Raw genomic sequence first — 26,051 nt, 5'->3', positions numbered from 1 at the left:
TCTCCTTTTCTGGGCCAGTCCCGTGTCCACTCCTCCCTCACCCTCCAGTCCCCCAGAGGGGGGACCCCCGTCCCGACCACCTCTTCTGTGTCCCATTCCCTTTCGGCCAGTGCAGCAGCAACCCTTTCCCCCCCCCCCCCTTCCCCCCCTCCCCTCCCCCCGCTAGACCCCTGTCTAGCTTTTTTGCTCCCCCCATGTCACTCCCGTAAGTCAGCTGACGCCTGCTGACCCCGGCTTCCCCCGCCGTCCCATTGACCTCCCCGCGTGGGAGTCTCCCAATCCATATGCATTCCTTTGTTTCCCTTCCCGCCTTTCCAAAGCCCGCTCCGCCCCCTCTGGCGCAGCTCCTGTCACGGCCTTGTCTCTCTCCCCCAGCCCATGTAACATTTCCTGCGCGTGATTGACCCCCTATATACAACAACCATCACACATCAAACCCCATAACATCCCCCCCCACCCTCACAAACCCTCAGTTAGAGTCCAACTTTTCGGCTTGTACAAAGGTCCACGCCTCATCAGGCGTTTCGAAGTAATAGTGTTGGCCCTTGTATGTGACCCACAGTCGCGCAGGCTGCAGCATTCCGAATTTCACTTCTTTCCGGTACAACGCCGCTTTGGCCCGGTTGAAACCCGTTCTCCGCTTTGCAACCTCCGTGCTCCAGTCCGGGTATATTCGGATCTCTGCATTGTCCCACTTACTGCTCCGCTCCTTCTTGGCCCATCTCAGGACCCACTCTCTGTCCGTGAACCGGTGGAACCTCACCACCATCGCCCTTGGCGGCTCATTTGCCTGGGGCTTCTTCGCCAGCACCCGATGTGCCCCGTCCAACTTCAGCGGCCTCGAAGGGGCCTTCGTGCCCATCATCGCCTCGAGCATCGTGCTCGCGTATGCCCCGGCATCAGCCCCCTCCACTCCCTCAGGGAGACACAGGATTCGCAGATTCTTTCTCCTCGACCTGTTCTCCAGGTCTTCGAGTCTTCCCGCCCACCTCTTGTGTAGCGCCTCGTTCTGCTCCACTCTCACCGCCAGGCCCACGAGCTCGTCCTAGTTCTGACTGACTCTTTTCTGTACCTCCTGGATCTTAGCTTCGTGGGCCTTCTGGGTGATCCCGAGTCCTTCAATTGCCGAAAGCATAGGCGCCAACATCCCCTTGCGCATCTCCTCGCGCTGCTCCTCGAAGCAGCGCTTGATGAACTCCTGCAGCTCCCCTTTTTCTCTGGCCACCGCCATTTTGTTTTCTTCCCCTCGCTTCTCCCGGTGCCGCTCCTTTGGCCGTTACACCTCTGGTCCGTTTCATAGAAGTTGGAGGGGGACCTCTCTCTTCCCTTCCCCACGGGCTGCGTCAAAAAAAAAAAAAAAAAAGTTCCGTTGGAGCTCCTCTAACGAGCCCGAAAGTCCGTGGTAGCGGGAGCTGCCGAATCGTGCGGCTTAGCTCTGCATAGACGCAACCGGAAGTCGAGATGGAATCCTTTTGGCAGTGTTCGCTTCACCAGTCTGCCCCAAAAAGTCTATGGAAACTCCTGAAAAAGGTCTGGAAGTCCGTTCCAGATGGGAGCTGCCGAATGCGCGACCTACTCCTCCATGGCCGCCACCGGAAGCCTCGTCCCTGCTTCTTCAATGGCCTTGGTAGATCTTTTCACAGTTGTTCCCTCTGCTGCTAGAATTCACCTTTGATAGAGTCAAGTCAGATTGCAGCTTTAAGCTTGCCCTTCCCCCGCCTGCATGTTTATCCTGTTGCAGCCAAATATTTTACTGTTTCTGCCGGTCTGGTAGCCAAAGGACATAACATAACACTGTCAGGGGAATGCTGCAGTCTTCTTCCCACACCAGGAAATGTCAAACAAATGCCGTGGGGGCCCTGTAAAAGAGCCCCAAAGTCCGTTCCAAGCGGGAGCTACCGATATGCGACATAGCTCTGCATAGCCCGCACCCGGAAACAGTCTGGAGCTTTGATAACAGCTCCTTTGCCGTCTCCTCGCCGACCCGTTACTCCACAAGTCCAGTGGTGGTGGCGACACTGAGGATCTGGGGGCAGTGGAGGAAGTACAAGAAGGTGGAGGGAGCGTCGGTCTGGACCCCGATATGTGACAACCACAGGTTTGTCCCAGGTAGGATGGATGGTGGGTTCCAGAGCTGGCAGAGGGCAGGCATCAGAAGGATGGGAGATCTGTTCATCGACGGAAGCTTTCCCAGTTTGAAGGCGCTAGAGGAAAAATCTGCCGCCAGGAAACGCCTTTAAATATCTGCAAGTACGAGCCTTCCTGAAAAAACAAGTAGTGGCCTTTCCGATGCTGCCGCCACTGAGGATACAGGACAGAGTGGTCTCCGGCACCTGGGTGGGGGAGGCGAAGATGTTGGATATCTACCAGGAACTACAGGAGGCGGAGGAAGCCCGGTGAAGGAGCTCAAGGGCAAGTGGGGGAGGAGCTAGGTGAGGAGTTGGAAGCGGGTCTGTAGGCAGAGGTCCTGGGCAGGGTTAATTCCTCCTCAGCTTGTGCCAGGCTCAGTCTAATTCAATTTAAGGTGGTCCACCGGGCACACATGACGGCAGCGAGAATGAGCAAGTTTTTTGGGGTAGAAGACCCCAAAGTGTTTTGTGGTATGAGGTGCAAGGGCAGCCCTGCAAACCATGTCCACATGCTTTGGGCATGCTTGGAGCTTAGAGAGTTCTGGCAAGGGTTCGCGAGGACAATGTCCAAGGTGCTTAACACACGGGTGGTGCAGAGTCCAGAGATAGCGACCTTTGGAGTGTCAGAAGACCCGGGAGTTCAGGGGGCGAAAGAGGCCGAGGTCTTGGCCTTTGCCTCCCTAGGGAGGACTCGAAGCCCCCGAGTGTAGAGACTTGGGTTAACGACACGGCTGGGTTTCTCAGCCTCGAGAAAATAATGTTTGCCTTAAGAGGGTCTACGCTAGGGTTCTCTCGGAGGTGGCAGCCGTTCGTCGACTTCCTCGGGGAAAATTAAAATGGCAGCAGCAATCCGTGGGGGGGGGGGGGGGTCGGTTGTGGGGGGGGGGGGGGGGGGAGTGAGTGCTTCATTGGGATGGTGTAGGAAGACTGAGTCGCGTGGAGTAATGTCTATTTAATTGTTATTGTATATTCTCTTTTTGCACTATGTTAATGTTCACTCTAGTTTGTTTTGTTATTATTGTTACTACTGTTTTATTATGAAAAATTCTGCAAAACCTTAATAAAAATACTTTTTTAAAAATACTCCCTTTGACCGATATTGCTTTCATAGAATCATAGAATTTACAGTGCAGAAGGAGGCCATTCGGCCCATTAAGTCTGCACCGGCCCTTGGAAAGAGCATCCTATCGAAGCCCACACCTCCACCCTATCCCCGTAACCCAGTAACCCCACCTCACCTTTTTGGGCACTGAGGGCAATTTAGCAAGGCCAATCCTCCTAACCTGCACATCTTTGGACTGTGGGAAGAAACCGGCGCACCCGGAGGAAACCCACGCAGACATGAAGAGAATGTGCAGATTCCGCACAGACAGTGACCCAAGCCAGGAATCGCACCTGGGACCCTGGCGCTGTGAAGCATCTGTGCTAACCACTGTGCTACCGTGCTGCCCGATTACCTTTTGGCATAATAAGAGTTTCAGAGATCTTCCACCGTGCAATGGAGACTATAATTGAAGGAATATAAGGTGTTCGTGTGTGCATCGATGATGTGATAATATGGTCCAACACTCTGGAAGAACACCGTGAAAGGCTTATGAAAGTCCGAACAAGAGTTCATTCCTATGGTTTAAAGCTGAACAGGGAAAAGTGCCAATTTGGCATTGAAACTAAAATTTCTTGGAGATGTTGTATCAAAGGAAGGTGTACAACCAGATCAAGCTAAGATTCATGCTATTGGTCAGATGCCGATAACGACGGATAAGAAGGCAATTCTACGGATGCTGGGTGTACTTAATTTTATGGGCAAGTTTATTCCCAATCTGTCCAGCAGAACAACAGCTTTAAGAAATCTGATTAAAAAGAAGGTTGAATTTCTGTGGACACCTCAGCATGCAGCTGAGTGGCAAGACATGAAATCAGCACTAACTACAGCTCCTTCATAGCATTTTTTGATTCCACAAAGTGTCGAAGACGTGCCAGGCGGTCAGATAATTGGCCAGGCATCAATAGAGATGGTGACAACTACATGCAAGAGTGTAGTGTCTGTCAAACACATCAACCATCCCAGTGGAAAGAAACCTTTGTAGCAAGTGAGATCGTCACAAACCCATGGTCAAAGGTTGGGATGGACCTGTTCTATTTCAGAGGGAATAATTATTTAATAATCATTGATTACTATTCCAATTATCCTGAAGTCATAATGTTGTCAGATTCGACTGCTCACTCAGGTGTAAGAGTGGCGAAGTCTGTGTTTGCTCGCCATGGCATTCCATTTAAAGCCATGATGGATAATGGACCCTGTTTCAGTGGTTGGGAATGGTTGTAATTTGCAGAAGGATACAACTTTCAATGCGTCACCTCAAGTCCATTATATCCCCAATCCAACGGGAAAACCGAGAAAGGAGTCGGAATAGTAAAAGGCATTTGATGATAAAAAGGATTTTCCGCTAGCGCTGTTAAGCTACAGAGCTACTCCTTTGTCATCAGGATTGTCGCCTACCCAGATGCTCATGGGAAGGAAGATTCGTACAACATTGCCTGCCATAACAATTACAAACATGGATGAGCAGTTATTACATGAAAAAATAAAGCAACTGCAATATAAATTAAAAAAGCATACAGCCATGCAAAACAATTACCACCACTGAAAGAAGGAGATGTTATCAGGATATGAAATTCAGCTGATGGTTGGTTGCACATTGCAAAGGTGTTAAAAGAGGATGCACCACGATCTTATGTGGTACAAACAGTGGCTGGATTGATGTTTCGTAGCAATCGGCGAACATTGTTAAAAGTAAAGAAATCAGGGCAGCATGGTGGCGCAGTGGGTTAGCCCTGCTGCCTCACGGCACCGAGGTCCCAGGTTCGATCCCGGCTCTGGGTCACTGTACGTGTGGAGTTTGCACATTGAAATGAAAATGAAATGAAAATCGCTTATTGTCACAAGTAGGCTTCAAATGAAGTTATTGTGAAAAGCCCCTAGTCGCCACATTCCGGTGCCTGTTCGGGGAGGCTAATATGGGAATTGAACCATGCTGCTGGCCTGCCTTGGTCTGCTTTCAAAGCCAGCGATTTAGCCCAGTGCTAAACCAGCCCCTAAAACATTCTCCTCGTGTTTGCGTGGGTTTCGCCCCCACAACCCAAAGATGTGCAGGCTAGGTGGATTGGCCACGCTAAATTGCCCCTTAATTGTAAAAAATGAATTGGGTACTTTAAATTTTTTTTAAAAGGAGAAAAAAAAGTAAAGAATTCGCTGCAGTTTCCAGAGCCAACTATAACAAACCCAGACACTATGGGCTGGATTCTCTGTTTCAGCAGCTAAGTGCCGGCTGAAACAGAGAATGTGGGGGCATTTTACGACACCAAGATCAGCACCGAACCATCACCGATTCCGGGACGGAGGGGGTCTTGCAGCGGCGCCAGGTGAAACTCCTGGTTCCCGTGCCAAAAACGGCCGAAGAATGGCCGGGTCACTAAGCGCACGGTGACGACCTGCAGCGGTTACATTGTACAACACGATGCCAGCCGTGCGCGGACCCGACCTGCCATCCGCGACACCACAGGCCATCTCTGGTCACCCCCAACCAGTCCCCCCATCCCTCGCGAAGCCCCCCCCCCCCGGTCAGCGGCACGGATCCCGGGCGAGTGTGGAGGCGCTGGACACAGTCCCCAGCCGCCACGCTGGGTTCCCGACCACTCAGATCACACATCAACCGCATGGTCGGGAACTCGGTCCATCGGGTGTGGGGCATCATAGCCGATGACTCGCCGTGCGCAACGCGATTACGCCACTTCCGAGGGGATGGAGCATGGCTAACCAGCGTCAAACTGGCGCCGGCCCCGGTTTGGGCGTCCGAATGGATTCTCCGGCCGATCGCCAATTATGATATCTGTATCGGGCAAAGAAGAATCCCGACCCATGTTTTGTAACATTGACTTAGCACCAACGTTAATATCGAATAGACATAAGGAGCAGACAAGAGACAATTCCAATGACACTGCAAGTGCATTGAGAAAGTCATAAAGGACAAGAAAACTACCTAATCGACTAAACTTGTAAAACACTAAGGACTGGAACTTTGTAATTGCAATTATGATATGTAATATTACATTATGCATGACTGTATGAACACATTCTCGACAATGTATGTTAAAAAAATGTAAGAAAGAATTTCAAACATTTCTCTCAAAGAAAGGGGAATGTGACATTATGTGAAATGTTCAGAATACAAAGGGTTAATATCATATCATAATTAACCACTAGATGGAGCTAGATGCTGAACTATATAAAGCACTGACTCACAGGCTTCTGGGAGAGCGCTGGAGAGGAGCAGTGAGAGAGTATAGAGACTAGTGTTAGTAAAGTGAAGATTGTAGATTACTAGATTATTGTTTACTAGAGGAGTAAGTGGTCAAGCTATAATAAGTAGTGTAAATAAAAGTTAGCTTCGTTAATTAACTTAATTTCTGTGGTTTTTGTGAACACTACAACATCCATCCTGATAATAGAATCACAAAGAACACCACATCAGTCTAATCTAATTTTGGCTCATGGGATGTCCCAAATATGACTTGTGCACTTTATACCTGGTATGGGTCGGTCTAAAGATGTGAAAGTTCTTTGAAGACGTGCGCACCACCTCCTGCTCCTGCTCGCGGTTAGACATGCTTCACACTGCGTGTCCTCTCGTTCTGAGGTTGGGCTCTTCTTTTCTTGGACTTTACTATTTTTTCAGCTCCACAGCAAGTTCAACGACATTTCGGTCAGTTGGGGGGGTGAGGTTGGGGGTATTTTGTTGCAACTTTGTCTCCGTTTGTTGGTTAAACGGGCCTAGTAAGAGATTCCCAAGAGAGCCACCTTTAGTGCGACCTTTTAGCTCATGGCCACCACTGGAAGTGATGCTATGGTACTTCAAGTGCTCATCTAAATACTTCTTAAAAGTTGAGAGGGCTTCCGCCTCAACCGCCCTTTCAGGCAGTGAGTTCCAGATTCCAACCATACTCTGGGTGAAAAGATTGTTCCTCACATCTCCTCTAAACCTCTTTTACATTATCTTAAATCTATGCCACCTGGTTATTGACCCCCCTACTAAGAGGAAATGTATATTCCTGTCCACCCTATCTATGTCCCTCATAATTCTATACACCTCAATCAGGTTCCCCCTCAGCTTTCTCTGCTCCAGGGAAAACAATCCCAGCCTACCCAGATAGCTGAAATGATCCAGGCCAGGCAACATCCTGGTGAATCTCCTCTGCAACTGCTCCACTTTCTTTCTAAAGTGTGGTGACCAGAACTGCACACAGTACTCCAGCTGGGGCGTAAGTAGTATTTTACATAGCTCCAGCATAACCTCGCTGCTCTTATATTCAATGCCTCAGTTAATAAAGGCAAGAATCCTGTAAGCCTTCTTAACCACCTTATCTATCTGTGTTGCTGACTTCAGAGATCTGTGAACCTGAACACCAAGGTGCCTTTAATCTTTTGTACTTCCTAGGGTCCGACCATTCATTGTGTATTCCCTTGCCTTGGTAGTCGTTCCAAAATGCATTACCTCACACTTTCCATGGTTAAATTCCATTTGACACTCTTCTGCCCATCTAACCAGCCCGACTATATCGTCCTGTAATCTGAGGCCTTGCTCCTCTCTATATACCACACCACCAATTTCTGTGTCATCTGCAAACTTACTTATCGTACCTCCCACATTCAGATCCAGATCATTAATGTATACTACAAAAAACAGAGGACCCAGCATTGATCCCTGCGGAACACCACTGGGACAGGCTTCCAGTCACTAAAACAACCTTTAACTATCATCCTCTGCCTCCTACCACGAGCCAGTTTTGGATCCAATTTGTCAAATTGCCCTGAATCCCATGGGCTCTTACATTCTTCATCAGCCTCCCATGTGAGACCTTCTAAGGTAACCGACACGGTCGCAGCTGCATCAATGATGAAAGTCAGTTATGGATCTCCAATTTTCATTTCTACTGTAGGTTCTGGAATTATATCTTCAAGCTTAATACTCTAAACATCCGTGTGCTGTTTTTCTTGACCTTTGTGTGTAACTCTTGAGTTTCCTGTTCAGTAACATCAACTTCTGTTTCCACATCTATCACATGCACATTTGAGGATTTCCAGAACTGGCTTTAGGTTTACCACCACCTTGATCATGGCTGCCACCTGGAGTTTAACCACAACCTGGGACTTGATTGTATCCTCTACTCTTGCATGACATCTGGATCTGATCAACTTTATCACAGGCATAGCACTTTGACTGGGAATAGAGACATTTAAATAGTTGGTAGCTACAAAGGCAATGGTAGCATCTGAATTTCAGCTTCTGAGAACCTTGATGCCATAGCTTGGATCCAAGCCGATTTCTTCCCATAAGGGAGTAATGCTCCAGTTGTGGTTAAGCTCCAGTGGATCCCACTGAAATCTAGTGGGTCTTCCCTGCCAACTCAGAAAAAGAACTCCTTTGCAATTTGCAACTAGCTCTTTCTGCTATTTCCATGGTTGTGGCCTCATCACAGGCCTCCTGCCATGCCAATTTATTACCTTGTTCAAAAGCTTGATCTGGATTTTATTGTCTTTTAGGCCTCCTACAAATGTGACACTAAGCTTGATTTTGAAGTTCGCAGCATACCCACAATGAGAAAACTTCTTTAATTTGGGAATTTCATCTGTAACAGTCCCACTTGGCAACAGCTTCCTTTCACTGAATGTAACTTTCAGTGCAATCTCATATTACTCATGTCATAGTACAAGACAGAATCTCATTAATTTCAGAACAGTTCACAGTACTGGGGTCTCATGTGCAAGGTTGGTTAGACACTCCTCACGGTGAGGAAAACATTTACTCACTTTGTACCTGAATATGATGTGCACCCAAAACAATCTTTCAAATTGTTCAGTACTTCAAAATTAACTTTAGGAGTTCCAAAGATACATCACAATGTTCTGCAGTCCTCAATTCTCAAATGAAATGTAAAAGAAAATTTCTGTTTTGCCTTGCATTGAGTAAGACTAACACATTTTTCCACTGTTGGCAGTTATTAGTGAACTCACTTTACTTACACCTCTCCAACAGAGAGGGCAATATAACAAAATGCTTGGCTTTCACAACATACTGACGGCCCCCTGCTGATCTGTTCTGCCAATCAATAGTGCAATTAGCCCTCACTGCAAGGTGCCACAGTGGTTAGCACTGCTGCCTCACAGCACCAGGGACCCAAGCTCGATTCCAGCCTTGGGTGGAGTTTGCACGTTCTTCCCGTGTCTGCGTGGGTTTCCTCCGGTTTCCTCCCACAGTCCAAAGATGTGCAGATTAGGTTGATTGGCCATGTTAAATTGCCTCTTAGTGTCCATGGATGTGCAGGTCAGATTATGGGAAAAGGGTGGGGTAGGCAGAGGACCTGGGTACATTAGTGCTCTTTCGGAGGGTCCGTGCAGATTTGATGGGCCAAATGGCCCCCTTCTGCACTGTAGGGATTCTATAATTCTGTGAAATCATTCCAATAAGCAGGCACTATAAATTGGCATTAATAACAACAGGTGCTAATCGTGCCTATAATTCCCATATACCTTTTAGGGGTTGTCCAATTTAAACAATTGTTTTTGTTTTACTTTCTATCTTTTTAATAATTCACTTTCAACAGAAAGTAAGCATCAGAGTAGTTGTATGAATCGCAATAATTCCAACAAGTATTTTCGTGTCTTAGTTTTGTTGAATGCTGATGATGCTGCAAACATCCTAGTGTAGACATGATGGTGCGAGATAATCGGGCATTAGGACCCTCGGGGATATGGCTTGACGAGTGAAATTGCTGGCGGCCCCCACCTGCTCCATTGGAGACGGAAAGTGAATGCGGTTCAGTTGGTCGCGTTTCGCGGGAGCTTTTAATAGCTGTATTTCCGAGGATCCGTATGCTTTATCATGGCACGATCTTCAAAGAGGGGAGGGGGACAAGGGAGAGGCTTTGTCCCTAGCTGATTGGCAATTGGACTTTAACAGGCAAGAGGGAACAGTATTCCGCTTGAATAAGAGAAACTGCAAGAAAGATGCTCGCTGACACGCTTTCGGGGAAAGGATTATCGCCTTGAAGTCTCTCTGATGGACATGAGGCGCACTGCGAAGGCTCAGTTACAATGAGCCAATGCTGCAAAGTCAGCAAGTTGTAAATCAGGAAATCGCCTTGCACTGTTTGCGAAATAGTACAGTCCAACCGAACCGTGGGGAGCTGCATATTAACTGAAGTAATACTGTTTAGTGGAATGTAAGCATTCAACTGAAATATGATCTGAAGCGAATAATGTTCAATGTTCGGAGATACGGTATCTCAAGACCCGCAAGAAGTCTGGATGAGTTGGATTCAGTACAGAGTATCATAATTCATAGGTGAGCATAATGAAGGGTATCATTTAATGTAAAACGTGTATGTCGGAAACGTTAAACGTGTTTCGGATTTCTATGATTTTCGCAAATATAACTTGAAGGTTACATGTCTGTGGAGGTTTTTCGGAAAAAATATTTATGAATATTGTTATATTAGACTTCGAAACATTAAATTTGATTATAATTTCCAATCTGCTCAAATCCGAGGATATTTGGTTAGTGGATTTTACATTTCCTCAAAATCTGTCGGGTGTGTCCTTAGAAAAGGCTAAGCTCTGGGCAGTTCAATAAACATGGGAAATTGAGAACTGTAAAACGTCCAACTCATAAAAACCTGATCTCTCCAGTTGATGATTTTCAGCTGACTGACAGTCGGAGTTGGGTCACGTTTTAAATTCTGCAATAATCCCAAATATATTGCCCTTTCCCCAAAATCTGACAGTTGAGATCAGCTGTTTATTAATATTCTGATTTTTGATTGCAATATAATGCATGTCTGTGGTGTAATTATCCAAGAAAAGGTGAGATTTGACAGAGTGCAGTAGGTGATTGGTCTGTTTTCGCTTTAAAGAACAAGTCATATTTGTACAGTCGTAGTGATCTTTTACTGCTGACTCCACTCCAGAGTCAGTCCAACAAACTGTGGGTCAATCGAGCCGAGGGAGGTAACAGAATGCACAGCGCCATAAAGACAAGTGTGAATCAGAACTGAACAGAGGAATTTGAAATCTTAAATCTGTCGCCATTCATCTCATTTAACCGCACCCAAAGGCTTCTTTAGAGAATGGAAATAAATGTAACTACAAAGTTTACAATGGTTTATAAAACATGGCACGATGCATCAATCATTTGCTTTACGCTGGAGGAGAGTCTGTGCCTTGGTGCAAACAACTCACACAATTGAAAATATTTATTTTGGGAATTATGTTATTTTTCGACATTTTAATCACACACAGTACACTGTTTACTCGCTGACAATTTTGAATGTCTTCTGATGAACCATTTGTAAAGAAAAACTCTGATTTCGCCTCTGGATCACTGTATCCCACTCAGGGCACTGCACTTTAGAAAATATGTGGAAAGCTTTAGGAAGGGTGTCGAACAAAACCAGGAGAATGGTTCTATGGATAGATTGGAGAAGCTGGAATTGTTCCCTTTAGCAAAAGTTGAAAGATGTGATAGAATTGTTCAAAGACAAGAGGGAAACTTTCCATTGGCACAAAAATCCCGAACAGACACCAATTTCGGATTGGCAAATGTTGTTTCCAGTTGAGTGTTTGATATCTGGAAAGCACCACCTGAGCGCTTGGTGGATACAGATGCAATGGTCACTTCCAAACAGGGATTGGGTAAGCACCTAAAGAGTGCAGGGCGGGGCGGGGGACCTGCTGAGTTGCTGTTGCAGATATCTGCACGGACACGAAGAGCCGATGGATGATTCCGTGATTGCGATTTCTCCATTTACAGTTCATGTTAAAACAATTTTTATACCTGAGAATTTAAGAGGCTAAGGAGTCTTCGACAGCAACCCCATTGTCACGCAGTCTGCAAACGTTTCACTCTCGTTGTACCTCAGAAACGGAATGAACCTTTCGGTGAAATAGCCTACCTCAAAAAAAAGTGAAAAATAAAATAATAAACTTTTGATATCCTCTATAATTTAATTTGAAATGTTAAATTGACAAAAAAAAATGGGTTAAATGTGATAAACTGTGCTATATCCTAAATAATAACGTAGTTTAAAATTTAATTTCATGTCCATGCTAAGTTGCAGAACGGTAAGTGGAAGACAAAGTAGCAGATGTAAAGATTAATTCCAAATGATTTTTTGCTGAGTTTTGAAAGATTTGAGCCTTTGGTTTGAAATGTTTTCGTATTAGGTTGGGACGGACAATCTACTTTTTCTGGTAGCAAATTGATATATGTAATTCATATGAATTGAGAGATTACAAAGGTATTTTGGGTTATGAATCCTGGCCCATCACCAATTCAGTAGAGAAAGTTGTTTAATTTCATTCCCCTACTTTGGTTCAGTGAATTCCAGGGCAGGCGCAGGGTTTGGTTTGATTTTGGAGGGGTGTGATTTGGATTATACTCGGATCAATGTTTCGACATGTTGGCGCCTTTACTGGTATCCATAATGACATAATCTCACTGGAAGCAAGAACAGCTAGCCAGTTTTACAAATCTGTTTAAAGAGGGGATGTTTGTTTGGAAACAACAGACTGCACTCTGCACATTTATACCCAGAGGAAATATGCTTTCTCATTTTTCTTCATTTGACCTCTGTGTAAAGGTCCCACAAAACTGCGAGACAACCGGAGTTTGCATCAAATTAAAGGGACAGCTTGCCTTACTGGTGAGAAATGTGACTTTCGCCTTACCTTAAACAGAAATAGGAATCGTTTATAAAGTTTCACAATCATAATTGTATTCAATTCGGACCGTCTCCTCTCATGCTCCGAAGTTTCACATTTCTCTCTTTTGCGTATTTATTTACATTTCCACATCAAAACGTCTAACTTTATTTATAGGTGAACCGGTTTACTTCAATTGATATTACGTCCAATCATTATGTTAAATTTGATCTTTATGGAAAGGAACAACACATAATAAAATGTGTGTGAGGATCGTATTATTTCAGGATAGGAATGTGCTACGTACACATCTCCCTCTCCCCCCCCCCCCCCCCGTCACTGTGGTGCAAGTTACAACTGGATTTAATATGCCTGATGAAGTCATGTTTTGGGCCATCTAGCAGGTCAAATTACTTGATGAATGAGCGTTAGCAGAATTTGGGGTCAGGATGTTTGAAATACTAACGAGTAGGCAATGGAATCTAGAATGCTGTTTGGGTCATTATACCTTATAAGCAATTCGAGATGGTTGCTACCCGTAATAATGTTGGTGCTTCGGATGGATTCCTATGCAAACAAAAATCTAGGAAGGCATTAACATTTACCAAGTGTTGGTTAGGTTGGTACTTCCTGCAATGGAAAATGCCCACGATTTGGGCATGGGAATAGGATGCCAATCCCTGCCATCCATGCCTAGAACATTTTGTTCTTGGAAACAAGAGCACATTCTAAGCTGGCACTTTGGAAACACTGTCCTGCTTCAGATGAAATGAGGTCCCATTTGCCTGCTCAGGTAGGCTTAGACTCCAAGGCAGGCACTGCTCCAAGAGGAAGAAGAAGTTTTTGTTTTCTTGCCAACATTCCTCCCTCAACATGCTCCAGAACAGACAGATTAACTGGTCGGTTAATGGTCAACATTAACAATGTTGTGCACATATTGGTTGTCTGTTTCCAATACATTTTTTTTAGCGTGATGCAGTGAACTGCTCTTATTCCACCTGTCTTTTATTACAGAGTTTCATCATTTGGAAATATCAGTTCTTAAAAATACAAATCCAATGTGCAGAGTGGACAGGGAAAGCCCTTAATTCATCTCATAGCTTGCTTCAAAAACCAATTCAAATTGAATCCAATTCATGGTCTCCACAAGAGAGACATACAAGATCCAAGCTGACAAGAAAAAGCATTGCTCCTCACCTTAATCTGATGCTTGATCTTAGCCAAAAGGCATTGGAATTTTTAATGTTTACAAAATGCTGACAGGACTACCCACTATTTGGTACTTTAAAATGTTCTGAGGCAGTCCCGTAATTGTACAGGTGCATAGCATGAAACTTGAGGGAATTGTTTCCATATTTTGCACCAATTATAATTATTTAAAGACATCAAATTAATATAACAATCTTTATTGTCACAAGTAGGCTTACATTAACACTGCAATGAAGTTACCGTGAAAAGCCCCCAGTTGCCACATTCCGGCGCCTATTCGGGTATACAGAGGGAGAATCCAGAATGTCCAAATGACCTAACAGCACATCTTTCGGGACTTGTGAGAGGAAACTAGAGCACCAGGGGAAAACCCTCGCAGACATGGGGAGAACGTGCAAACTCATCACAGTCAGTGACCCAAGCCGGGAAGCAAACCTAGGATCCTGGCACTGTGAAGCAGTAATGCTAACTACTGTGCTATTATACTCCAAACATTGCATTGCTGTGAAGACAGAACCATTGTACAGTAATGCAAAATGGGCAATAAATAATAAACTGGTCAAAGGGTATTATTGTGGGTTGATGTACAAGATACCATTGTACTGGATAATCCTGGGTGAGCTGATGAGCAGGCAGGAACTTAGCAGTAAGGATTAAAGAAAAGTATTTTTTTCACTAAAATTGGGGATACATTTGTTGAACGAGTTACAACAGAAGGTCCTTTCCGCAGACAAAACTAATATATTAAATCTCTACCAGTAATATATATATTTTTTATTCATTTACAGGATGTGGGTGTCGCTGGTTAGGCCAGCATTTCTTGCCCATCCCTAGTTGCCATTTAGAAGGTGGTAGTGATTTGCCTTCTTGAACCACTGCAGTCCTTGAGGTGTAGGTACACCCACTGCTGTTAGGGAGGGAGTTCCAGGATGTTGCCCCAGCGACAGTGAAGGAACGGCAATGTATTACCAAGTCAGGGTGGTGAGTGACTTGCAGTGGAACCTAGGTATCTGCTGCTCCTTCTAGATGTAGTGGTTGTGAGTTTGGAAGGTGCGGTCTAAGGAACCTTGATGAGTTACTGCAGTGCATCTTATAGATGGTACATGGCTGCTACTGTTTGTCGGTGGTGGAGGGTTTGAATGTTTGTGGAAGGGGGAGCAATCAAGTGGGCTGATTTGTCCTGGATGATGTCGAGCTTCTTGAGTGTTGGAACTGCACTCATTCAGGCAAGTGGAGAGTATTCCATTACACTCCTGACTTGTGCCTTGTAGATGGTGGACAGGCTTTGAGGGGTCAGGAGGTGAGTTACACGTCATAGAATTCCTAGCCTTTGATCTGCCCTGATAACCACAGTATTAATATGGCTAGTCCAGTTCAGTTTCTGATCAATGATAACTCCCAGGATGTTGTTTGTGGGGGATTCAGTAATGGTAATGCTATTGAATGTCATGGGGCGATGGTTAGATCCTCTCTTGTAGGAGATGGTCATTGCCTTGCACTTGTGTGGCGTGAATGTGACTTGTCACTTGTCAGCCCAAATCTGGATATTGTCCAGGTATTGCTGCATTTGGACATGGTCTGCTTCATTATCTGAGGGGTCGCGAATGGTGCTGAACATTGTGCAGTCATCTGCAAGCATCCCCAATTCTAACATTATGATGGAAGGGAGGTAATTAATGAAGAGCTGAAGATTGTTGGGCCCAGGACACTACCCTGAGGAACTCCTGCAATGATGTCCTGGAGCTGAGATTATTGACTTCCAACCACCACAACCATCTTCCTTTGTGCCAGGTATGACTCCAACCAGCGGAGAGTTATCCCCTGATTCCCATTGACTCCAGTTTTACTAGGCATTCTTGATGTCATATTCGGTCAAATGCTGCCTTGATGCCAAGGGCAGTCACTCTCACCTCTCCTCTGGCATTCAACTCTTATGTTAACGTTTGAACCAAGGCTGTAATAAAGTCAGGAGCTGAGTGACCCTGGCGGAACACAAACTGAGCCTTCGTGAGCAGGTTATTGCTGCGTAAGTGCTGCTTGATAGCTCTGGTTTTGTAACTCTGATAAGTAATTTTTAAAAAACATACTGTTGATGACTCTTTCCATCACTTTTCTAATGATGGAGATTGATAGGGCGGTTGGCTGGGTTGGATTTGTCCTGTTTCTTGTGTACAGAACATACCTGGGCAATTTCTACATTGCTGGGTAGATGCCAGTGTTGCAGCTGTACTGGAACAGCTTGGCTAGGGGCGTGCCCAGTTATGTTTTTTTACATTCCATCTGTTCAGGTTGGGTATCAGATAGTCAAAGGCAAGAAATAGAATCATACAATGATACAACACAAAAGATGGTCATTAAATCCATTGTGAGGGCAGCACGGTGGCGCAGTGATTAGCACTGCTGTCTCACGGCGCTGAGGTGGCAGGTTCGATCCTGGCTCTGGGTTGCTGTCCGTATGGAGTTTGCACATTCTCCCCGTGTTTGCGTAGGTTTCGTTCCCACAACACAAAGATGTGCAGGGTAGGTCGATTGGTCACGCTAAATTGCCCCTTAATTGGAAGAAATTAATTGGGTACTCTAAATTTATATTAAAAAAATTAAATCCATTGTGCCTCAGACTGGAGAGAAGTGTACACTGTAGAGTTGTATCATAGGGCTTGGTTGTTGGAACCATTACTTATTTAAAAAATACACACATAGGCTTGAGAACAGGGCACCACATTTTAGGAAGGATGCCATAGCTTCAAAAACGGTGTAGAGGAGATTTATTGGAATGGTACCGAGGATGAGGGACTGCAGTTTTGTGGAGAAGCTGGAATTGTTCACTTAATAGCAGAGAAGGTCAAGGGAAGATTGACTGAGGTGTTCATAGAAAGAAGAGTTTTGATAGTTTCTCTGTTTCCAGTGGCAGAGAGGTCATTAAGCAGAAAACACTGTTACATTTATTCACAAAGAAATTCAGAGACAACATGAGGAAAAATATTTTTAAACAGCAAATTCTGAGTACTCCAGCTGTGGTCTAACTAGATTTTATAAATATTTTGCATAATTTCCTTTTTGCCTCTATTCATAAAGCCAAGAACCCAATAAGTCTTTTAATACCTTCTCAACTTGTTCTGACACCTTCAAAACTGCATAGATGTACACCCCATGTCTCTCTGTCCCTGCACACCTTTAAAATTTAGATTATAACGTCTCTCCTCATTCTGCCCACCAAAATGATTTGCTTCACATTTCTTTGTTACATTTCATCTAGTCACATGTCTACCTAATTCACCAGCCTGTCTATGTAATCCTCAGGTCTTTTATTATGCTCCTCACTGGCTTTCCAAGTTTCATAAAATCTGCAAACTTTGAAATAATGCCCTGTACTCAAGCCTAGATCAGTAATTTTAAAAAAAAGATACTTCCTTCCAGTCTGAAAAATAGTCGTTCAGCACTACTCTCTGCTTTCTATCCATTAGCCAATTTATATCCATGCTGTTTATGTCCCTTTTAATGATCGACTTCAAATTTGTTAAACATTTATTCTATTGTAACTTATCAAATATCTTTTGAAAAGCTGTTTACACAGCAACTCACCAGGGCTCCATTAACAGCACCTTCGAAACCCATGACCTCTACCACCTAGAAGGACATGGGCAGCACCACAAGCAAGTTCCCCACCAAGTCACTCAATAGCCTGACTTAGAAATTTGTCGTCATTCCTTTATTGTAGTTGGGTTGAAATCCGGAAACTTCCTCCCTAACAGCATGTAGGTGTACCTACACCACATGGTCTGCAGCAGTTCAAGAATGTAGGCCACCCGCACCACCACTTTGCAGGCGGACAATAAATGCTGGCCTTGCCAGCGACAGTCTCAGCTCAGCGACAGTCTCAGCTATTTGCGGGAATAATATCTTTTTTTTTAAAAATAATTTTTATTCAAATTTTCACAAAATATCAACAACAAAATAAATAAATAAAACAACCCCCCCCCCCATATACATAAATAATAAATTTAATTAATTAACAACCTTCATCAACACAAAGGCAAAAATACGTGCCCACTCAAGAAAAACGAAAAACAAGCCAACCCCCCCCCCCCCGCCGGGTTGCTGCCGCTACTGACCATCTTCTAACGTTCTGCCAGGAAGTCTAGGTACGGTTGCCACCGCCTGAAGAACCCTTGTACCGATCCCCTTAAGGCAAATTTCCAACCCTCTCCAACTTAATAAATCCCGCCATATCACTGATCCAGGATTCCACGCTTGGGGGCTTCGCATCCTTCCACTGAAGAAGAATCCTTCGCCGGGCTACCAGGGACGCAAAGGCCAGAATACCGGCCTCCTTTGCCTCCTGCACTCCCGAGCCGCCACAAATATTGCGAGCCACCAGCCCGGCTTGACCCTGGAACCTACCACCCTCGACACCGTCCTCGCTACACCCTTCCAAAAGTCCTCCAGCGCTGGGCAGGCCCAGAATATGTGGGTGTGATTTGCTGGGCTCCCTGAGCACCTAGCACACCTGTCCTCGCACCTAAAGAACCGGCTTTTCCTTGCCCCGGTCATGTGAGCCCTATGCAGCACCTTAAATTGTATGAGGCTGAGCCTCGCGCAAGAGGAGGAAGAGTTCACCCTCCCCAGGGCATCTGCCCACATCCCCTCATCAATCTCCTCACCCAACTCCTCCTCCCACTTACCCTTTAGCTCCTCCACCGAGGCCTCCTCCTCCTCCTCCTGCATCACCTGATATGTTGCCGAAATCCTTCCCTCTCCAACCCACACCCCCGACAGCACCCTGTCCTGGACCCCGCGTGACGGCAGCAGTGGAAACTCCACCACCTGCGCCGAACAAACGCCCTTGCCTGCATATATCTGAAGGTGATCCCCGGGGGAGCCCAAATTTCTCCTCCAGTTCACCCAGGCTCGCGAACTTCCCGTCCACAAACAGGTCCCCCATCCTTCTAATGCCTACCCTGTGCCAGCTCAGAAACCCTCCAGCTATCCTCCCTGGGACAAACCGGTGGTTCCCCCGAATCGGGGACCACACCGAGGCCCCCACCTCCCCCCTGTGACGTCTCCATTGCCCCCAAAGTTTGAGGGTAGCCGCCACCACCGGGCTCATTGTATACCTCGTTGGAGGAAGCGGCAACGGCGCTGTCACCAGCGCCTCCAGGCTCGTGCCCATACAGGACGCCATCTCCAGCCTCTTCCATGCCGCCTCATCCCCCTCCATCACCCACTTACGCACCATTGCCACGTTGGCGGCCCAATAATACCCCCAGAGGCTAGGCAGCGCCAACCCCCCCCCATCCCTGCACCGCTCCAGGATCACCCTTCTCCCCCTCTGGGTCTTCTGCGCCCAAACAAACCCCATAACGCTCCTGTTAACCCGCCTGAAGAAGGCCCTAGGGATCAGGATGGGGAGGCATTGGAACAGGAACAAAAACCTCGGGAGCACCGTCATTTTAACTGACTGCACTCTACCCGCCAGGGAGAGTGGCAGCACGTCCCACCTCTTAAACCCCTCCTCCATCTGCTCCACCAGCCTCGTGAAGTTACGCTTCTGCAGGGCCCCCCAGCTCCTAGCCACCTGGACCCCCAGGTACCTGAAACCCCTCTCCGCCCTTTTTAGCGGGAGCTCACCAATCCCCCTCTCCTGGTCCCCCGGGTGCACTACGAACAACTCGCTCTTCCCCATATTAAGCTTGTACCCGGATAAATCTCCAAACTCCCTAAGGATCCTCATCACCTCCGGCATTCCCCCCACCGGGTCTGCCACATATAGCAGGAAATCATCCGCATGGAGCGACACCCGATGCTCCTCCCCACCCCGCACCAGCCCCCTCCAGTTCCTCGACTCCCTCAACGTCGTGGCCAGAGGTTCAATCGCCAGTGCAAAGAGCAGGGGGGACAGGGGACACCCTGCCTCGTCCCCCGATTGTAGCCGGAAATACTCTGACCTCCTTCTGTTCGTGGCCACACTCTCCACCGGGGCCTCATACAGCAGCCTCACCCACCTGACTAACCCCTCCCCGAACCTTTCCAACACCTCCCACAGGTACCCCCACTCCACCCTATCAAAGGCCTTCTCCACATCCATCTCCGCCTCCCCTTCCATCGCCGGCATCATTATAACATTCAAGAGCCTCTGTACATTGGTATTCAACTGCCTCCCTTTCACAAACCCCGTCTGATCCTCGTGTATGACCTGCGGCACACAGTCCTCTATCCTCATGGCCAAAATCTTTGCCAGCAACTTTGCGTCTACATTTAAGAGTGAGATCGGCCTGTATGACCCACACTGTAGGGGATCCTTGTCCCGCTTCAGGATCAGGGAAATCAGCGCTCTGGACATCGTCGGGGGCAGAGCCCCCCCTTCCCTTGCCTCGTTAAAGGTCCTTACCAACAGCGGGCCCAGCAGGTCCGCATACTACTTATAAAATTCAACCGGGATCCCATCCGGTGCCTTCTCCACCTGCATGTTCCCTATCCCTTTGACTAACTCCTCCAACCCAACCGGCGCCCCCAACCCCACCACCTGCCCCTCCTCCACCCTCGGAAACCCCAGCCGGTCCAGGAAGCGACCCATCCCTCCCTCTTCCAGTGGGGGCCCAGACCAGTACAGTTCCTCGTAGAAGTCCCTGAAGACCCCATTGATACCCACCGCACTTCGCACCGTGTACCCTCCTCCATCCCTAACTCCCCTGATCGCCCTAGCTGCCTCTTGCTTCCGAAGCTGGTGCGCCAGCATACGGCTCGCCTTTTCTCCGTATTCATATACCGCCCCCTGCGCCTTCTTCCGCTGCGCCTCTGCCTTCCTAGTGGTCAACAACTCTCTATACACTTCCGGACCCGCCCGGTCACCTCCTCGTCCGCCAGCAACCCCACCTCTAGGCACCACAGCGGGCGCTGGTCCCTCTCCTCCCCCAACTCGAGGTCCACCCAGTGCGGAGCATGGTCAGAAATGGCTATCGCCAAGTACTCCGCATCCTCCACCCTCGGAATCAGCGCCCTGCTCATGACAAAAAAGTCAATCCGGGAGTAGGCCTTGTGAACATGGGAGAAGAATGAAAATTCCCTGGCCCCCGGCCTCGCAAACCTCCATGGATCCACCCCTCCCATCTGGTCCATGAACCCCCTCAGCACCTTGGCCACCGCTGGCCTCCTGCCCGTCCTAGACCTAGAGCGATCCAACGTCGGATCCAGCACCGTGTGGAAATCCCCCCCCATTATCAGGCCCCCAGTCTCCAGGTCCGGAATCCGACCCAGCATACGCCGCATGAACCCCGCATCGTCCCAATTCGGGCAAAAACATTGACCAACACCACCTGCTCCCCCTGCAGCTTGCCACTTAGTATCACATACCTACCGCCATTGTCTGCCACAATGCTCGACGCCTCGAACGACACTCTCTTCCCCACCAAGATCGCCACCCCCCGATTTTTTTGCATCCAAACCCGTATGAAACACCTGCCCTACCCACCCCGTTCTCAACCTTACCTGATCCGCCACCCTCAGGTGCGTCTCCTGTAGCATGGCCACATCCGCCTTCAGCCCCTTCAGGTGCGCGAACACCCGGGCCCGTTTGATCAGCCCATTCAGTCCCCTTACATTCCAGGTTATTAGCAGGATCAGGGGGCTACCAGCCCCCCTCCCCCGCCGACTAGCCATATCCCTTCCTAGGCCAGCCACGTGCCCGCGCTCCCCAGACGGCCCGTTCCCCACAGCGGCAGACCCCCGCCCCGACCTCCTCTACCAACTCCAGCTCCCCCTTGGCCATTCCAGCAGCAACCCAGGTCCCCCCCTAGCTGCATTGCTCCATCCATTGCACTCCCTTAAGTCAGCTGACTCCTGCTGACCCCGGCCACTCCCGCCGTGCCACCGCCCCCCCCCCCCCCCCCCGTCCACCAGCGGGTTCTCATCCATTCCACTCCCAGCGCGGTAGAAAAAGCCCGCGCGTCCCAGCTCCGGCCCCACCCCTTCAGCGCTAAACGGGGTGGGGGGGGAAAGCCCGCGCTTTCCACTCGCCCGCCCAGCCTCCCCTGGTGCAGCACCCTTTCCAGGCCCGGTCCCACTACCCCCAACTCAGGCCTCTTTCCCCCCCCCCCCCCACGAGCCCGCCCGGCGGACCTAATTAAAACAATGCCCAACCAGCCCCCAAAAAACAAAGAAACAAAGAACCCCCCTCGAAACACAACCCAACAATCTCCAACCATCCGTCCACCGCGACCCCTCATCCCCGACCCTTAGTCTGAGTCCAGTTTTTCGGCCTGAACAAAGGCCCACGCCTCCTCCAGGGACTCAAAATAGTGGTGTTGATCCTTATATGTGACCCACAGACGCGCCGGCTGCAGCATACCGAACTTCACCCCCTTCCTGTGCAGCACTGCCTTGTAACCGGCTCTCTTCTTCGCCACCTCCGCACTCCAATCCTGGTAGATCCGAACCTCCGCGTTCTCCCACCTGCTGCTCCGCTCCTTCTTGGCCCACCTTAACACACACTCTCGATCAGCAAACTGGTGGAACCTCATCAGCACCGCCCGCGGCGGCTCGCTGGGCTTGGGCCTCCTCGCCAGCACTCGGTGGGCCCCCTCCAGCTCCAAGGGCCCCTGAAAGGCCCCCACTCCCATCAGCGAATTCAGCATGGTGACCACATAGGCCCCCACGTCCGATCCCTCCAGCCCCTCCCAGGAGACCCAGGATCCGCAGGTTTTTCCAGCTCGACCGGTTCTCCATCTCCTGGAACCTCGCCTGCCATTTCTTGTGGAGTGCCTCGTGCGCCTCCACCTTCACCGCCAGGCCCAGGATCTCGTCCTCATTCTCCGCGACCTTCTGCCGGACCTCCCGGATCGCCGCCCATTGGGCCGTCTGGGTCTCCAGCAGCTTATCGATTGAAGCCTTCAATGGCTCCAGCAGCTCTGCTTTCAGTTCCTTAAAACAGCGCTGGAGAAGCTCCTGCTGCTCTTGCGGCCACTGCCTCCATGCTGTCTGGTCTCCGCCCGCCGCCATCTTGGTCCTCCTCCCTCGCATCTTTCTTTGCTTCAATGTCACTTTTTAAATCGCCCCACTCCTGGTCCACTCCATACACCATCGGGGGAATGTTGCTGTCCCCTTCCCACACCGGGAAACGTCGAACAAGCGCCGTTGCGGGCCCATAAAAAGAGCCCAAAAGTCCGTGTTTAGCGGGAGCTGCCAAACGTGCGACTTTGCTCCGCATAGCCGCAACCAGAAGTCCGCAGGAATAATATCAACCCCATTCCCATCCCATGAAGAAATAATAAAAAATATCAGCGCACTCCTTTATAACATCAAAGAACTCTGTCTAGTTAGTCTCACATGATCTGTCTTTTAAAAGTCACTGCTGGCTTTCTTTTATGAATGCAGCTTTTTTTCCAAGTGCCAATTAACTATGTCCAGATCATTGTCTCTAAACTTTTCCCCCATCACTGATGTTAGGCTGACGGGCCTGTAGTTAGTTGCTGGGTTAATTCCTCCTTTTATTTCAATATGGGAGTAATATTTGCAATCCTCCACTCATCTGCTATCACTCCCATATTTAAGGAGGATTGGAAGATCACACTAGAATTTAAATACTTTGTTTTTCTTCTTACCTGTATACTTTCATTTTTATTGTATGTCTCTGCAAAGTACTTGATGAAATTCATAAGGCACCTGTATGAAAATAATGTTGATTTGATTAATTGATCCTTTCCTTTCATATTGGTAGCTGTTGCCAATTGGGCAACTTTGAAGCATGACTTTATATGAATATCATGATTTCATGGTTTTTTTTCTCTTTTTTTTTCTTTTTATAAATTTAGAATACCCAATTCTTTTTTTTCCAATTAAGGGGCAATTTTAGTGTGGCCAGTCAACCTATCCTGCACATCTTTAGTTGTGGGGGTGAGACCCACACAGACACTGGGAGAATGTGCAAACTCCACACGGGCCGGGACCAAAGCCAGGTCCTTTGTGCCGTGAGGCAGTAGAATATCATGAATTAATATTGTTTGTTTCTGTTTGCCACTTGTATGTTTTGTAACAGTTCAGTTGTGATTTGTTGCTGTTTTATGCATACTAAATTTGAGTTAATTATTTTATTTGGACATAGGGTTTAGGTGACAGGCAGTATTTGGCCTGAGGATAAAATCAGGGTGTCAGATAACATGGAAGTTGTAGATCCTGATCCAGAAGGACACTAGCACACCAGTTCAGTTTTAAAACAGTCTGGCAGCTTTCATGATCATTTTAATTTGTGCCAGTGCAGATTTTTTGAGTCTGAACATTTTTTCATAACTTGCCAGGGTGAGATTTGAACTCCTAGCATTGTGCTACTAATCTACTACCATGACACCTCAACTGCATACCCTATTCCATGACAGAATGGCGCAGAAATTTGTATGACGACAGATGTGGTGCCAGACAAAATATATGCTAGATGTAAAGTATACACAAGTTATTAGGAATCCAGCGGTTAGATGTCAGGGTGCAGTTGGGCCAGGGCTTGCAAATATAAGATTATTCATGAGATATTTCTCTGCAATGCAGGCGAATGAGTTGGGAGATTCAAAAGTGAAGTGTAGTAGTACTGCCACTGGTGACATTCTATGATTACAATATTTGATCAGCAGTTACCATTTTGTGTGCTTATACCATACAGGAATGTATAATGACGGTAAATTAAAATAAAAGTGTGCCAGAACCATGACAACAGGAACCATAGAATACCTACAGTGCAGAAGGCCATTTAGCCCATCTAATCTGCACAGACCCTCTGAAAGAGCACTGTACCTCGGCCTACTTGCCCACCCTAGCCCCATAACCTGCACATCTTTGGGCACTAAGAAGCAATTTTTAGCATGGCAAATTCACCTAACCTGCACATCTTTGGACTGTGGGAGGAAACCGGGCACCAGGAGGAAATTCACGCAGGCATGGGGAGAATGTGCAAAATCCACAGAGACAGTTACCCATGGCCGGAATTGAACCCGGGTCCCTGGTGCTGTGAGGTAGCAAGGCCTAAGCAAATCTTTTTTTTTTTGGAAACGTGCAAAGACACACCATTTTTAATATTAATGCCAATAGATAGGAAAGGGGAGACAACCAGTAAACAACCAAGGCACTTTGATGCTTTCAACCTTTAAGATGCCATTAACCACACTGACTTCATGATTCTACATTGGTATCTTAGAAATCCGTGTCCTAAACAGCAAAGGCCTCTCTCTGTCCATTCGCTAAGTTTCAATCCTCTCAACATAACTGGGGTCTACTGAAGTCTAACAATTCAACTAAATGTAACGTTAGTGCGAGGTAATTTCTATCCCTGCTGACCCAAAGATCACAAATGCTGACTGAATTCTAATCTGATTTTGGAATAGAGCAAAGTAACCCAGCCTACTTTTACTCCGCTTCCCTTCTGAATCATTTCAGGTCTTCAGGTGCGATTTACACTGCATGAGTTTGGCATTGGAGCAAAGCAAAAATGTCTCTCACTAATAGTAAACAGTTGGTATAAAAGCACACTAGGATGCATTTCGGTGGACTGGGTCGAGGATATCTCTAATGTTTAGGAATACCATTTCTGTTCTGTTTACTGCTGGGGCGCAGAAGTATATATTGTGCAGTAAGAAGTCCTACAACAACAGGTTAAAGTCCAACAGGTTTGTTTCGAATCACTAGCTTTCGGAGCGCTGCTCCTTCCTCAAGTGAATGGGGGACCTTCCTCCGGTAAATATTGTTGATTGGGCCCGTGCCGGTACTAAGATTGGTTTTGATCTGCCATAAACTGACCTCCAGAATGTTTTGTGGTTGAAATTAGCATTGTTATACCCGTTGTTTTAAATATTGTCTGTGCTGACGACCGGCATCGATGCAGTTAAACTTTGGCTCAGCTTCACAGCTTCTCCCGTTTCTATGGCTACCGAAGAGGAGCCACAGCGGCAGGCGGCCGCGGGTCACGTGGCGGGTCAGGG

At 47.5% G+C, this 26,051-nt stretch overlaps 1 protein-coding gene and 1 long non-coding RNA gene across 2 annotated transcripts in view; one reads left to right on the top strand and one right to left on the bottom strand.

The window, feature by feature from the left end:
• The first annotated feature begins 10,054 nt into the window (after positions 1 to 10,054).
• intu (inturned planar cell polarity protein) overlaps positions 10,055 to 26,051 on the top strand; it is a 125,927-nt gene continuing 109,930 nt past the window's right edge. The window contains exon 1 of the mRNA XM_072495678.1: positions 10,055 to 10,531. Coding sequence (XP_072351779.1) covers positions 10,446 to 10,531 — 86 coding nt within the window. The 5' untranslated portion in view covers positions 10,055 to 10,445. The remainder of the gene's footprint in view (positions 10,532 to 26,051) is intronic.
• Positions 11,470 to 25,946, bottom strand: LOC140409491 (uncharacterized). Its single transcript, XR_011940354.1, has 3 exons — positions 25,870 to 25,946; positions 23,691 to 23,751; positions 11,470 to 12,133 (listed from the first exon to the last, which is right to left on the bottom strand). It is a non-coding gene; the product is annotated as an uncharacterized lncRNA (long non-coding RNA).

The sequence above is a fragment of the Scyliorhinus torazame genome, chromosome 3 (assembly GCF_047496885.1).
Source record: "Scyliorhinus torazame isolate Kashiwa2021f chromosome 3, sScyTor2.1, whole genome shotgun sequence".
NCBI classification, from domain to species: Eukaryota; Metazoa; Chordata; class Chondrichthyes; order Carcharhiniformes; family Scyliorhinidae; genus Scyliorhinus; species Scyliorhinus torazame.
This window is presented reverse-complemented; position numbering and strand designations above follow the sequence as displayed.